The following is a 16332-nucleotide window of genomic DNA, read 5'->3' on the forward strand; positions in this document are numbered from 1 at the left end:
TTGCCTACCTCGATGATGTGGCCATTTTTTCTGATTCATGGGCAGAACACCTGCAGCACCTGGAAAAAGTCTTTGAGCGCATCAGGCAGGCAGGACTAACTGTTAAGGCTAAGAAGTGTCAAATAGGCCAAAACAGAGTGACTTATCTTGGACACCAGGTGGGTCAAGGAACGATAAACCCCCTACAGGCCAAAGTGGATGCTATCCAAAAGTGACCTGTCCCAAAGTCAAAGAAACAGGTCCAATCCTTCTTAGGCTTGGCCGGATATTACAGGTGATTTGTACCACACTACAGCCAAATCGCTGCCCCACTAACAGACCTGGCCAGAAAGACCCAGCCAAATGCAGTTAAGTGGACTGATGAGTGCCAGAAGCCCTTTAACCAGCTTAAGACAACACTCATGTCTGACCCTGTGCTAAGGGCCCCAGACTTTGACAAACCATTCCTAGTAACCACAGATGCATCTGAGCGTGGTGTAGGAGCAGTTTTAATGCAGGAAGGACTGGATCAAGAATTTCATCCTGTCGTGTTTCTCAGCAAGAAACTGTCTGAGAGGGAAGGCCACTGGTCAATCAGTGAAAAAGAATGCTACGCCACTGTGAAATGCCCTGGAAAAGCTACGCCCATACGTTTGGGGACGGTGTTTCCAGCTACAGACCGACCATGCTGCGCTAAAGTGGCTTCATACTGCCAAGGGAAACAACAAAAAACTTCTTCGATGGAGTTTAGCTCTCCAAGATTTCGATTTTGAAATTCAACACGTTTCAGGAGCTTCTAACAAAGTAGCTGATGCCCTCTCCCGTGAACGTTTCCTGGAGTTAACTAGTTAAATTGTCCTTGGAATGTAAAAGATCTTGTAGTTTTACATAATTAATAGTATATGTAAAGGTGCATGTGTTTTATTAATCTGTTTGTTCTAAAATTCTAGGAAGAAATCACTGCCAGTATGGTTTCACACTGTCTGAGATTTGAGGGGTGTTTCATAACCATCTGTTTAAGGGTTAGTGCGTCTTTTACCTGTAAAGGGTTAAAAAGTTCACCTAGCCTAGCTAACATCTGACCAGATGAACCAATGGGGGAACAAGATGTTTCAAAAGAAAGGAGGGAAGTTTTTCCTTTGTTTGGAGAGTTTCAGTTTCAGCCGGAGTGAAAAAGATCGAGGAACCAGCCTCTTATCAGAGTAGTAAGTTTTAGAAAGGGATAAATAGGTTTATGTTTATTTTCTTTGTAACTTGTCTTGGTATCATTATGGGAATTATCAAAAACTGGGTATTTGGGTATTTTTTTTCTTTGTGTAACTTAATTTTTGCCCAGGGGAACATCCTCTGTGTTTTGAATCTGTTGTCTGTGAGAGTAGCTGGTATGCTAATCTCTCCCAGAGGGTTTTCTTTCACCTTTCTTTTCTTTAATTAAATTTAATTTCTTTAATTAAAAGCCTTTTTTTTCTTAATACCTGATTGATATTTTCCTTGTGGCTTTTTTTTGTTCCAAAGGGATTGGATCTGGACTCACCCGGGATTGGTGGGGGGGAAAAAGGGGGGATGGTTAATTACTCCTTGTTTTAAGATCCAAGGGCTTTGGATCTATGTTCACCAGGGAATTGGTGAAGTCTTTCAAGGCAACCCAGGGAGAGGAAAATTTTGGGGGGACAGGGAGTGCTCCAGACACTGAAATTCTGGATGGTGGCAGCGTTACCAGATCTAAGCTTGTAATTAAGCTTAGAAGTGTCCATGCAGGACCCCACATCTGTACCCTAAAGTTCAGAGTGGGGAAGGAACCTTGACAGGTCCAGATGATGAAGATGTCATCAATGTAGCACAAGTAGAGTAGGGGCGTTAGGGAACGAGAGCTAAGGAAGCATTGTTCTAAGTCAGGCGTAAAGATGTTGGCATCCTATGGGGACAGGTGGGTACCCATAGCAGTGCCACTGACTTGAAGGTATATATTGTCCAAAAATGTGAAATAGTTGTGGGTGAGGACAAAGTCGCAAAGTTCAGCCACCAGGTTTGGCATGTAACTAATTCACAAAACTGAAGAGAGTGTTGGGGAAATTCAGGAGGGGTGTAGGGAAATCACTGCCCCTCACCCTACATTAGTCAGATTTCTGAGAGGCCTCATTAAGGCCTTCCTGAAGCCAGCACCACAATGGGACTTCAGTCTTGTACTTTCCACACTGACCAGACCTCCGTTTCAGCTATTGTCGCTTGTTGCATGTCCCACTTCTCCATGTAAGTAGTCACCTTCCTAGTCGCCATCACATCAACGAGAAGGGTTAGCGTATTAGGAGGGCTGATGGCAGACCCACCATATTTCATAAGAAGAAAGTTTCTTTTCATCTCCATCCAAAATTCATTCCTAAAGTGATGTGAGTTCCACATGAATCAACTGATTTTCTTTACTAACCCTCATGCTTCTGGGGAAGAGAGGAGATTTCACTCTCTTGATGTCAGATGAACTTTGGCTTTTTATCTGCAGAAAACAAAACCAATTAAAAAACTTCTAGGCTTTTTCTTGTTAGAGCAGAATGAAAATGGGAATAAGCATTATTTGCTCAGACACTAAGTAGATTTCTGGATGTATCCTTTTTCTATATCAGTTGGATCATCTCACTTCCCCTGAAGGGGTAAGAGTCCATTCCACTAGAGCAGAGGCAACTTCAGCATCCTTATTTGGAGATGTACTTATTCTGGACATTTGTAAGGTGGCTAATTGGATTTTCATCCACACTTTCAGAAGGCATTACACCTTAGTCCAGACCTCTCCTGCAGATGGAACATTTGGAACAGCAGTATTAGTATTCTACTACTCTCCGAATACCATTTACTAATCACCCATGTGTGGAATACACACAGGAACCAGCACTCGAAGAAATGGAGGTTACTCACCTGTAACTGGAGGTTCTTCGAGATGTGTGATCCCTATCTGTATTCCACTACCCACACTTCTTCCTCTCTGCTGCGGATATTGTCTGATTTGCAGTAAGAGGAGAAACTGGAGATTTCGGTCAACATCTCCTTTATGCCCTCAGATCAGAGCACAAGGAGAGCATCTGTCTAGGTGTGGACCAACAGACACTGCTTGCTTACAAAGCACCAATGTCAGATGCATGGAGCCCATGCATACCCATGTGTGCAGTACAAACAGGGTCATGACCTCCTGTTATGGGTGATTAACCTTCATTTCAGGCAGACATTCCTGCATTGGTTACACCTGGGTCACGTTGTCAAGGTTTTCTGCACAATTGTAGTAGCTAGAGACTTGCAAGGAATCTGAAACTGGAGAGCAATTGAGAAGTCTGTCCAGGCATTCTGTCTAGTCATTCACACACGTCTGTGGAGGAGGGTGCACCGCACACTTTGGGGAACACTATTTTACAGGAATCAATGTGTTCCTGTGCCGTGTGCCCACTCCGATACTCAAGTTTGGGGAACAGGGTCATAGCCCTGCCCAAGCCCATACGTCCTGCCTCCTTGGATGAGCCTAGTGCTGCAGTAATGTCGCACTCATGCAACCCTTGTTCTCACATGAGTGGAAATAATGGGATTTTACAGTGATTCAAGGCTGTTGGGAGACTCCTTGAGCCCTCTCCCTTCTCTCTGCCAGTTTGTACAAGACTGTCTGTCTTGTGGCCCAGTTATTTATAAATGTGATGTTATTTTAAAAGCATTAACACCATTACTTTGCCTTTTCTGTTTTTTTCTGTTTTTCCTTTGGCTTTTTGCATTCAAAGCATGTATCTTGTACAGGAAAAAAGGGAGGAATAGTGTTCATATCACTTTGTACTGGCTGAATGGCCAGAGTAGCTCAATATGTATGTTTAGTATACCCTTTTTTTATACTGGCAGAATCATTGCTGTCATTCTTTCTCCTGTGTACTGTCACCAGGGAGAGAATGCAATGACTGAACAGATGCTGTGTGCTATATGAAAAACAAAATCTTCTCCAGGGCATTCATCTGCCCTGGAATTCATTTCATTTCTTACCCATTCTGAGAATCGTTTCTTACCCGTTCTGAGAATGAGATGTAAAATTTGCTCCCTTCTTAATGTTTGTTTTGCTTTGCTAGGGTATCTCTATAGTTCAAACTGTATAAAGTTCATTTTTCATTACTTAAAGTAATAAACTGCAGTTGTGTTCTCTATTTTGTGTGTGACATTTCTCACTGGTTTGTGTTTTTGGAAGTCCATAATCCTCTCTATGTAGTGCTTTTATAACCGAAAGGGAAGTTATACCTGTATATTTTCAAGTCTTTGTTACTCCAGTCAACAAAACCAACATTTTATTCTTCCAGATATAATAGGTATTTCTTCTTCAAATAGTGTCCCTATGAGTGCTCCACTGTAGGTGTGCATGTGTCCTTGTGCTGCTGATCGGAGAACTTAGGTAGCAGTGTTCGTTAGGCCTGCATGTGCACTGACCCCATGCTGTGCCATGAGGCTAGTTAGCGCAAGCGGGTTAGCCACCTCAATTCCTTCTCAACCACTCCTGACAAGAGACATAGCAATTCACAGTCCATTAAAACTATCGCTTTAATTTACATATCTATAGTTAATTTCCTTGTTATAGTTATAGTTGTAGTTTTTTCTGTTTTCTAATTTTACCCTTGAAAATTAAAATTAAAAAGAAAAAGACTTTAATTTCTTTTCTGGCTCTTTTTTCCCTGCTGGGGACCCTTCTATCCAGTGGTTCACTTGGCTTTAAGGAATACCTCACTTGCAAAGAGACAATCCTGATTGCAGACAAGCACTCAGTGCATTCGCTGCCTTGGAGAAGGCCACATCCAGCAAAAGTGTGGTCTCTGCCAATAACTCTTTCCACATGGACTGAGAGCTTGACAGAAGATCATCTTCATGGTGGCTGCTCTCAGGCCTGAGTCACCTGGCAGACATGAGTCTTCCCCTCAGCCCTCTACATCTAAGGGTGGTGGATCGAAGAAACAAACCGTAGACTCCTCTCATAAATAATCTAAGAAATGATTGGAAAGTCCCCACATTGAGCCCTGACATAACTGTAAGTAGCGCCTACCTGCAAGAAGGCACACAAAAAAGTCTATGTGCCTGCCAAGGAATTTGAATTGCTTTTTTACCATCAGCTACCCAACTCCGTCGTGATGGAGACCATCAAGTCCTGCGGCTGAAAACACCAGTTGAAGGCTACTCCCAGTGACAGGAATTGGAAGTGCCTGGACCTTTTCAGAAAGAAAGCGTACTCTTCGGCCACTCTTTCATTCCATATTGCCAGCTACCAGGCCCTCACAGCAAAATATGGCTACATAAACTGTTCAAAACTGAATGACTTTATTGAATGGGTGCCGAAGTCACATCATGACCAATTTAAGCCCTTTGTCCAGTGGGCCAGTTAGTGGCAAAGACATCGGTGCAGTGTGCCCTCAGTGCAGCTGACACAGTGGCTAGCTCCATTTCCACGGCTGTGGTGGTGCAATGGGCATTTTGGCTCCACCTGTCAGCCTTCCCAAAGAAGGTACAGTCTATGGTGGAAGACCTCCCACTTGCGGGCACAAAGCTCTTTGCCCAGAAGACCGATGCCTCCCTTCACACCTTGTAGGATTTTAGGACAATTTTCTGATCACCGGGCATCTATATGCAAGGACAAATAAGATGGTTCAGTCCCCAATCCCAGCACAGACCGCACACATATCAGTACACAGCTCAAAGCTACTATGATCTGAGGAAGAAAGGCAGATTCCCCATATGTAAACCATCTGTCCAGCAGTCTTCTTCATCCCAGCCCTCTACGTCCAAACACTAGTTTTGATGGGCAGGTTGAGGTAACGTTAGACCGCTCTTCCCGACTAATTCTGCAGATCTTGGCTTCACACCCATGGCTACCCATTGTCAGCATTCAGCAGTGCTTGGGAATGCTTAATAACAGACCGATGGGTCTTAGAGATCACTTGAACTGGATACTCCATCCACATTACCTTCCCGAGCCCCTCCACAACACCCTTCCATGTCCCTCTTCAGGGACCCTTCTCACGAGAGTTTACTGTGACAAGAGGTAGATTGTTTCCAGTTACTAGCCATAGAACTGGTACCTCAAAATCTAAGAGGCAAAGGTTCTACTCTTGTTATTTCCTAATCCCGAAGAATAAGGGAAGTTGGAGACCCATACTAAACATCAGAGCTCTCAACAAGTTTGTCAAGGCTCAAAAGTTCAAGATGGTCACCTTAGCAATGATTATTCCAGCATTAGAACAGGGAGACTGGTTTTCAGCCCTTAACCTTCAGGACACCTATTTTTCATATTTCCATCCTACCAACTCACAGTCGATTTCTCAGATTCACTCTGGGACAAGACCACTTGTCATAGTATCTTTCCCCAATCTGAACCTTAGAGTCCAAAAGATGGGGTCCTAGCATGAATTTCTCTAAGCTTAATTACCTGCTTAGATCTGATAAGCTGCCACCAATTAGGAATTCCAGTGCCTGATACACTCTGGTCCCCCCAAAACCTTCCCTGAGGGCCCGAAGACCAAATTCCTTGAGTCTTACAACACAGGGGAATAAACCATTTCCCTCCCCTTCTCCTCCCCTCCAGGTGTTCCCTCACTGGGCTCCTGGAGAGATATACAGGTTCAAGCTCCGTGAATCTAAACAAAGGGATTCCCCCTTCTCCTTTCTTCCTCCCAGATCTTTCCCGCCCTGGGTACACTAGGAGATCACCGTGATTCAAACTCCTTGAATCACAACACACAGAAATCAGGTGGGTTCCTCCCCTTTCTCTCCCCCTCCCTTCTCCTTTCCTGTTAAGTACAGACACAGTTCCCTTGAGCCTCAACAAGGGGAAAAATCAGACAGGTCTTAAAAGCAAAACTTTTAATAAAAGAAAAAAAAGAATAAAGAAAATCACTGTAAATTCAAGATGGAATATTACAGGGTCTGTCAGCTTATAGACATTGGAGAAACAGCCTCCTCCAGCAGAAAGACAATTTAAATTACTTTCAGCCAAATACACATTTGCAAATAAAGAAAAAACAAATAAAAAGACTATACCGCCTTTTTACCTTTGTACTTACAAAATTGGAATAGAAGATTAGAGAGCCTGTAGGTACGTGTAGTTACTCTTAGAGCCCAGAGAGACCAAAGCAAAACCTAAAAAACACAAACAAAGGCTTCCCTCCACCGAGATTTGAAAGTATCTTGTCTCCTGATTGGTCCCCTGGTCAGGTGTTTGGTTCCCTGTTTGTTAACCCTTTTCAGGTAAAAGAGACATTAACCCTTAACTATCTGTTTATGACACGCCCCCCAAATCGCAGACAGTGGGGAACCTCACTGGCGGTGATTTCTTCCTAGAACTTTGGAATAAACAGATTAATACAACACATGCACCTTTACATATACTACTAAGTATGTAAACTACAAGACTTTCTAGACCTTCAGGACACCTATTTTTCATATTTCCATCCTACCAACTCACAGTCGATTTCTCAGATTCACTCTGAGACAAGACCACTATTAACAGAATACTTCCCTTTGGGCTATCATCAGCCCCAAGAGTGTTTTCCAAGGTCCTCTCAGTGGTGGCTGCTCAACTATACTCCCAAGTGATCATGAATTACCCATACTGGGATGACTGCCCCTTCAAAGCCTCCAGGAGGCTCAGTGAGTCACCAGAGCTGCAATGCACTTATTTATGGAACTGGCCCTACAGATCAACACCCAGAAACCTACCCTCACTCCAGTGCAATGCCTGGAATTCATAGGTGCCAGCCTCGATTCATTACAGGCCAGTGCTCTCTTACCTCAACACAGGTTCCTCTGCCTGGCTATGCTCATAGAGACTGTTCAGAGCAGCCTGTGAATATCATCCAGACTTGGCCTCCAACTCTTGAGGGGTATATCGCAGTGGGCATGGCAGTGATACTATAAGACAGGCTTCGTGTGCAATGCTTTCAAATGTGGTTCAGTTCAGTTTGCAGACCAAACGGACAGACTGGAGAAGCCGTTTCACCACCCACCAGGATCAAAACGTCCCTAAACTGGTGGAAGGACTCAGCTAACATTTGCAAAGGGATTCCCGTCTCACAAGCCCCACCATCATTACTGCTCACCACCAATGCACCACTTTAGAGTGTGGTGTGCATCTAAACAACCTCACAGTACAAGCAAGTGTTCACCCATGGAGATATCCCTGCACATAATCTCCTCAAGTTAAGAGCCGTCAGGAAAGCCTGTGGCCTATTCCTCCTGCTGATCAAAGGATCACACACAAAGATCTGGACAGGCAACGTGGCCTGTATGTACTATATCAATAGATAGGGGCAAGCCAGGTCTCCCTTTGCTGCACAGAAGCAACGAGGTTCTGGAACTGGTATATCTCCCACGATGGCATGCTCTCTGCTGCTTACCTCTCAGGCACACACAATTGAATAGCGGGCAGTCTCAGTTGCAAATTCCCACACGAACATGAGTGGGAAATAGACCCAACAATACCTCATGACCAGTTCAAATGTTGCCACTCATCTGAGCAAGAAATGTTAATGCTAGTGCTCTAGGGAAGAGATAGGATGGTATTCCCTGGGTGATGCTCTCCTCCTCCTCTGGGACAGTGATCTTCTCTATGCCTTTTCCCCATTTCCCCTACCGTAAAATGTCCTGCTGAAAATAAAACAGGGCAGGGCTCATGTCATTCTGATTGCTCCTACTTGGCTAAGACAGACTTGGTACCTTTACCTGTCACAGCTCGTGCTGTGTCCTCCAATCCCTCTCACAGACATTCCACACCTCCTCTTGCAGAACAGAAGACATATCCTACATCCCAACTTGGCGGTCTTTGCCTCAAGGCATGGATCCTGCTTTTTTCTAATACCTAGAAAGTTCCTGTTTAAGAGACGTGCAAAAGGTTCTATTACACAGTAGAAAGTCCTCAACACGACATACTTACCTGCAGAAATGATCTAGGCTCCAGATTTGGTGCACATCTCAACAAATTTCTCAAACATCTGTGACTCTCCCACATATCCTAGACTATGCACTGAACCTAAAGAGGTCGGGACTCTCTTTGAGTTCTCTCAGGGTCCAGCTAGTGCAGTGTTTCCCAAACTTGGGTTTACCTGCGCCATCTGCAGGTCCAGCCAATCACTGCTCCAGGCCAGTGGGAGCTGCAGGAAGTGGCGCGAGTGGAGGGATGTACTGGCCGCCGCTTCCAGCAGCTCCCATTGGCCTGGAGCAGCGAGCTGTGGCTAATGGGAGCCGCGATTGGCTGGATCTGTGGACACAGCAGGTAAACAAACTGGCCCAGCCCACCAGGGGCTTTCCCTAAACAAGCAGCGTCCCAGGTTTGGGAAACACTGATCCAGTGGCTTTCTACCAACTTGTAGAGGGATACACAGTGCTGTCACACCCAATGACTAAAACAAGGTTCGGCAACTTTTCAGAAGTGGTGTGCTGAGTCTTCATTTATTTACTCTAATTTAAGGTTTCGCGTGCCAGTAATACATTTTAACATTTTTAGAAGATCTCTCTCTATAAGTCTATATTATATAACTAAACTATTGTTGTATGTAAAGTAAATAAGGTTTTTAAAATGTTTAAGAATCTTCATTTAAAATTAAATTAAAATATGGATCTTATCAGTTTAGTGCAGTGGTTTTTAACCTGGGGTGCATGCCCTTTCTGGGGGTGCGAGACATGCAAGATTTTTTTAGAAGGTAGATCATTGAAAACACAAATTAAGCACAGGCAGATAAGTTCAACTACTGTGTTTCATCAAACCTATGTATTTATTAACATTATACGTTTTAAAAAATTACTGTAATATACAAACAAAGTTTATAAGTTTTTAAGCTAATTGTAGTGTAATTTTTGATAAGGGGTGCAAGAACATATTTTGAGAACTCCAGACCGTCAGCGGGCTTAGCGGGGCTGAGTGTAGTGTATTAAATTGCTCCCCGTAGGAATGTGCTACTTATGGTGTACTACTTAGGGCTGCCTGTCCTGATGCTCTGAGCAGCATGGTGAGGGGACAGGGAACAGGGTTGGTTGTATAGGTGTGGGAGTCCCAAGGGGCCTGTCAGGGTTCGGGACAGTCAGAGGACAGGGAGCAGGGGGGCTTGGATGGGGGGAGTGTCCCGGGGGGGCAGATGGGGTGGGGGGTCCCGGGAGGGGGTGGTCAGGAGACAAGGAGTAGGGGGGGTTGGATGGGTGGGGAGTTCTGAGGAGGCAGTCAGGGGGCAGGGGATCCCGGGAGGGAGCGGTCAGAGGACAAGGAGCAGGGGGGGTTGGATGGGTGGGGGATTCTGAGGGGGGCAGTGGGTCCTGGGAGGGTGTTGTCAGGGGACAAGGAGCAGGGGGGTTGGATGGGTCAGGGGTTATGACGGGGGCAGTCAGGGGGCGGGAAGTGGGAGGGGGCGGATAGAGAGTGGGCTGTTTGGGAAAACACAGCCTTCCCTACCCGGGTGTAGTGTATTAAATTTCTCCCCATAGGAATGTGCTACTTACAGTGTACTACTTACAGCTGCCAGTCCTGGTGCTCCGCAAGCAGCACGTTCTTACTGGGAGAAATTTAATACACTACACCAGCGGACAAAACCCCAGACTGGTGGCGGACTGAGCGGCTCAGCCCACCGCCAGTCTGGAGTTCCGGCCGCCGGCTCCTGCCAGCCGGGGTCCCGGCTGCCGGCCCCACTCAGCCCGCACCGGGCCTGGGGTTCCATTCACCCAGGCCAGCAGCGGGCTGAGTGGGGGCGGCAGCCGGGAACTCAGCCATCGTGTCAGTAAAAATTGGCTTGCGTGCCTCAGGTTGCCGATCCCTGGACTAAAAGTTTCCTCGGCTATAGTAAACCTCTTCCTACAACCTCAACTTCCTACCCACATGTGGAACCTAAACTTAGTGTTGAAGGACTGACTAGGCCTCGCTTCAAACCCCTGGCCACCTGTTCGCTGACATACCTGTCAATGAAAACAGCCTTCCTGATAGCAATTACCTTGGCCAGGAAAATTGCAGAGATAGCAAACCTAATGGTGCATCCCCCCATATGATAATTTTTCCAGAAAAGGTTACACTCAGTCAGCCTTCAAAATTCATCTCAAAGGCAACCTCTCCATTTCACATGAATCAACTGATTCACCTTCCTATCTTCTACCCCAAGCCTCACCAGGACAAAAAGGAGGCTGTATTGTATAACTTAGATGTTATACAATTAATTAGATCCCCCATTCCATTGGCTCTTTGTTCCCCCATTCCCATTTTCCCCCATAGTAGAGTCCCCCAATCTCTCCCGCACCACGGGTTCTGAGTGCTCCACATTATCTCCTCACCCTATACCAGCATCCTCCATTCTCTTCTCTGTGGGCTGGTCCACACTACGGGGGGGAAATCGATCTTAGATACGCAACTTCAGCTACGTGAATAATGTAGCTGAAGTCGTATATCTAAGATCGGATTACTCACCCGTCCACACCACGCGGGATCGATGTTCGCGGCTCTCCCTGTCGATTCCGGAACTCCGTTGGGGTTGATGGAGTTCCGGAATCGATATAAGCGCGCTCGGGGATCGATATATCGCGTCTAGATTAGACGCGATATATCGATCCCCGAGCAATCGATTTTAACCCGCCGATACGGCGGGTAGTCTGGACGTGGCCTAAGTCAGAGTTCTGTGTCCCCATATCCCTCTCTCCCTCATTCTCCATCCCATGCCAGGCACTGTTTGTTTCCCACCGTGTTTTGTCTGGGTGATACGTCATTCAGGATGTCATCATGTGAAACTCTTCGGAGAATGAGCAGAGATCAGATAAGGTATTGTTATGTTGAAAGTCATTAATGAGTGCCATTAGTTTATTCCTTATAGACAATTGCGGAGTGCTTGAAACTGTGGCTGTGCTAATCAGATGGCAGGGACTCCATGTGTCTCCTGTTTTCTGGTTTACCCAAAAATTAATAGAATTCTGGCTACTGATACCTAGAACAGTCTTTGAAATTTTTGAATTTATCGGATAGGACATTCAAAAGTTACTGCGTTACAGACTGACAGAAAAATGCTATCAAGTGGGTAGTAAGGTCTTCACAAGCTCGGCCAAAAAATTTAGCATCTCGTGTCAAATCTTTTCTTCATGACATTATTTTAACAGTGGATTTACACAGACTCTTCAGACTTCCCATATGGTTAAATGATAGAAATATTTTGTTTTAGACTACTTCTAAATATTTTTTTAAATGATTAATAGTATTTTTTCCTGTATTCTTCCCCAAGTTTGAGGATTGCACTGGGGCTGAGACAAGATATGTGTCTAGAATTATGCCTACAGTGAAGCAGCAATGCACATGTTCAGAGTCAGAAACTTAGAAGCCTATGGAACTTTTACAGCCAAAAATTTACATGTTGGTTGAGTTTAGTCAGGCAGCAGCTGAATGGCAGTTTTGTGGATCTCAGTGGTGCTTACATTGAGACTGAGACACCTGAGTCCCTTTATTGATATGTCCCCATCAATATGTGTTGCCTGTATTTGTTGCAGGCACTGTGAAGAATTATTTTGTTGTGATTTACTATTGCCTATGTTGGTACTGACTTAAATGTTTTTCATTCTTTTGATTGTGATAGACAAGTTTTGGGGACCTTTTCCTGTGTTTTTAGTTTATACTAGGTACTTCTATTAAATGCTGGACCTTAGTACCTTAAGAGTTACAGATGTCACTTTAAAAAATGTTTGGCGTGAGCTGAGCTCTGCTGCCAGCCAGTGAAGTCAATAGAAGTAGCATTCTGGAGCTATTGAAGTCAATGGCAAAACTCCCATCGACTTTAGTAGGGCCAGGATATCACCCTGGGAGTTTTACCAATGACTGTAAATGGAGCAGAATTAGACCAATGCTGAATACGTCTAAAAATCCTACCCTATGTGCATCCCCACTTTAGGTGCCGAAATATGGGGTTAAGAGCCTTACTCTAGACTCCTACCCTTGAACTTTTTGATCTATGTGCATAAAAGAGTTTACAGTAATTTTGTTTATGTACTAAAGATCTAAATAACTTCTCATTGTTAAAAATGAAGAAAATTTATTTTACTATGAAGATTTTATGCCATTAAGAAAAAAATATACTAAAAATACAGTTTTTACTCCCTGATGCATATACTTACTTGTAAGTAGTCCCATTGAAGTCAATGGGATTCTACATGTAAGTAAAGTTATGTAACCGCTTAAGTGTTTGCAGACAGCCTCCTACTAGTGGCATTAAAAACAAACAATAATTATAATTTGGTGTATTATACATTTTAATCTAAAGATGCTATAGAGCAGTTTTTCAAATTACTTTTACAAAGACTGAACCTGATTTAAATCAATTATTGGGGGGGCAGGGGGAATCAAGTGATTTAAATTGGGTTGTTTTAAATTGCTCCATCCTGAAGGTTAGGTACACTTTCAAGGGTAGGATTGAATTACATATCTATAAATTCATGGGTTTTTTCCTTCTCTTTCTGTGATTTAGGCTTCAGGCAAGAAAACAGTACCTAAATCTGCCTCGTGGTCCATGTACCTTTCTAGTACTACTAAAATATTCAAGGCCACAGCAATTAAAATACAATTCAGTTTCAAGGTTTACAGTTGATTGCCTTTTTGTGGCCATAATACTTAAACGGAAGCTATTGTAGAGTATTTTTTACTAGTTGAAGCAAAACAAACTGCAGAAAAAAGGAAATGGAATGACTGTGACAGCTTGGTGAAGGAACCTGGAGTTTGTATTTATTTATATTCTGGAAGCATCATGACATTGATACATACATGGGGAAACGAATGATTCTTATGTGAGTTTTTTTTCTTGGATAATTGATGAAAATCTCACTTGATTTTTTTAATCTCTCTCCCCTCCCCCCCACTTACCACCAAAATGTACTTTTACAGAAGCATAAGATAGATCTTTTCTACAAACTGCGCCATGTGATGAATGAACTCATTGACCTGCGTAGACAGCTACTGTCAGGTCACTTGACACAGGATCAGGTACGAGAAGTCAAGAGACACCTTACAGTGCGACTGGACTGGGGTAATGAGTAAGTACAAGTATCATCTGAGTGCCATCTGTTTTAATTAATATGGATTTTTTTTTGTGTAATGGAATTTGCAAACTGTTGAACTATCTTCTAGTTGTTGGCAACTGAAATCAAATATCACTTTTTACATTATGAGTTTACGGCGTACCTCCTCCCCCATAGACTCATAGACTCATAGGTCAGAAGGGACCAATATGATCATCTAGTCTGACCTCCTGCACAAGGCAGGCCACAGAACCCTACCCATCCACTTTTATAACAACCCCTAACCCAGGACTGAGTTATTGAAATCCTCAAAATTGGTTTGAAGACCTCAAGCTGCAGAGAATCCACCAGCAAGCGGCCCATGCCCCACGCTGCAGGGGAAGGCGAAAAACCTCCAGGGCCCCTGCCAATCCGCCCTGGAGGAAAATTCCTTCCCGACCCCAAATATGGTGATCAGCTAAACCCTGAGCATGTGGGCAAGACTCACCAGCCAGCACCCAAGAAGGAATTCTCTGCAGTAACTCAGTTCCCATCCCATCCAACATCTCCCCGCAGACCATTGAGCAGACATATCTGGTGATAATCCAAGATCAATTGCCCAAATTAAACTATCCTATCATAACATCCCCTCCATATTCTTATCAAGCTTAGTCTTAAAGCCAGATAAGTCTTTTGCCCCCACTACTTCCCTCGGAAGGCTGTTCCAGAACTTCACTCCCCTAATGGTTAGAAACCTTCGTCTAATTTCAAGTCTAAACTTCCTAATATCCAGTTTGTACCCATTCGTCCTCGTGCCTACATTAGTACTAAACTTAAATAATTCCTCTCCCTCCCTAACGTTAACCCCCCTGATATATTTATATAGAGCAAACATATCCCCCCGCAGCCTTCTTTTGGCCAGGCTAAACAAGCCAAGCTCTTTGAGTCTCTTTTCATAAGGCAGGTTTTCCATTCCTCGGATCATCCTAGTAGCCCGTCTCTGGACCTGTTCCAGTTTGAATTCATCCTTCTTGAACATGGGACACCAGAACTGCACACAATATTCCAGATGGGGTCTCAGCAGCGCCTTATATAACGGTACTAACACCTCCTTATCCCTGCTGGAAATACCTCGCCTCATGCATCCTAAAATCGCATTTGCTTTTTTAACAGCCGTATCACATTGGCGGCTCATAGTCATCCTGCTGTCAACCAATACCCCAAGGTCCTTCTCCTCCTCTGTCGCTTCCAACTGATGCGTCCCCAACGTATATCTAAAATTCTTATTATTAATCCCTAAGTGCATGACCTTGCACTTTTCACTATTGTATTTCATCCTATTACTATTACTCCAGTTTACAAGGTGGTCCAGATCTTCCTGAATAGTATCCCTGTCCTTCTCCGTGTTAGCAATACCCCCCAGCTTTGTGTCATCCGCAAACTTTATTAGCACATTCCTGCTCTTTGTGCCAAGGTCAGTAATAAAAGGTTAAATAAGATCGGTCCCAAAACCGATCCTTGAGGGACTCCACTAGTGACCTCCTTCCAGCCTGACAGTTCACCCTTCAATACGACCCGCTGGAGTCTCCCCTTTAACCAGTTCCTTATCCACCTTACAACTTTCATATTCATCCCCATCTTTTCCAATTTAACTAACAGTTCCCCATGTGGAACCGTGTCAAACGCCTTACTGAAGTCGAGGTAAATTATATCTACCGCATTTCCTTTATCTAAGTAATCCGTCACCTTCTCAAAGAAGGAGATCAGATTGGTTTGGCACGATCTACCTTTAGTAAATCCATGGTGCAATTCGTCCCAATTACCAATGACCGCTATGTCCTTAACTACTTTCTGCCTTAAAATTTTTTCCAAGACCTTACATACTACAGATGTCAAGCTAACAGGCCTATAATTACCCAGATCACTTTTTTTCCCTTTCTTAAAAATAGGAACTACATTAGCAATCCTCCAGTCGTACGGCACAACCCCCGAGTTTATCGATTGCTTAAAAATTCTCGCTAACGGGCTCGCAATTTCATGCGCCAGTTCCTTTAATATCCTCGGATGGAGATTGTCCGGGCCCTCTGATTTTGTCCCATTAAGCTGTTCAAGTTTGGCCTCTACCTCAGTTGCGGTAATATCCACCTCCATATCCACATTCCCGTTTATCATCCCTCCATCATTGCTAAACTCCTCACTAGTCTTATTAAAAACTGAGGCAAAGTACTTATTTAGATATTGGGCCATGCCTAGGTTATCCTTAACCTCCATTCCATCCTCAGTGTATAGTGGCCCCACTTCTTCATTCTTTGTAGATATACATAATTAAAAATTCTAGAAATGTATGATTTGCTTCTA

At 44.1% G+C, this 16332-nt stretch overlaps 1 protein-coding gene across 8 annotated transcripts in view; it reads left to right on the forward strand.

Annotated features, from left to right (window-relative positions):
• The window catches only part of DOCK3 (dedicator of cytokinesis 3), a 603350-nt gene that overhangs the window by 221133 nt on the left and 365885 nt on the right, over window positions 1-16332 (forward strand). For all 8 annotated transcript variants that reach the window (XM_050957666.1, XM_050957672.1, XM_050957667.1 and 5 more), the window contains exon 6: window positions 13862-14010. In XM_050957666.1, the coding sequence (XP_050813623.1) occupies window positions 13862-14010 (149 nt within the window). The remainder of the gene's footprint in view (window positions 1-13861; window positions 14011-16332) is intronic.

Source organism: Gopherus flavomarginatus, chromosome 6 (assembly GCF_025201925.1).
Source record: "Gopherus flavomarginatus isolate rGopFla2 chromosome 6, rGopFla2.mat.asm, whole genome shotgun sequence".
Taxonomy (NCBI): domain Eukaryota; kingdom Metazoa; phylum Chordata; order Testudines; family Testudinidae; genus Gopherus; species Gopherus flavomarginatus.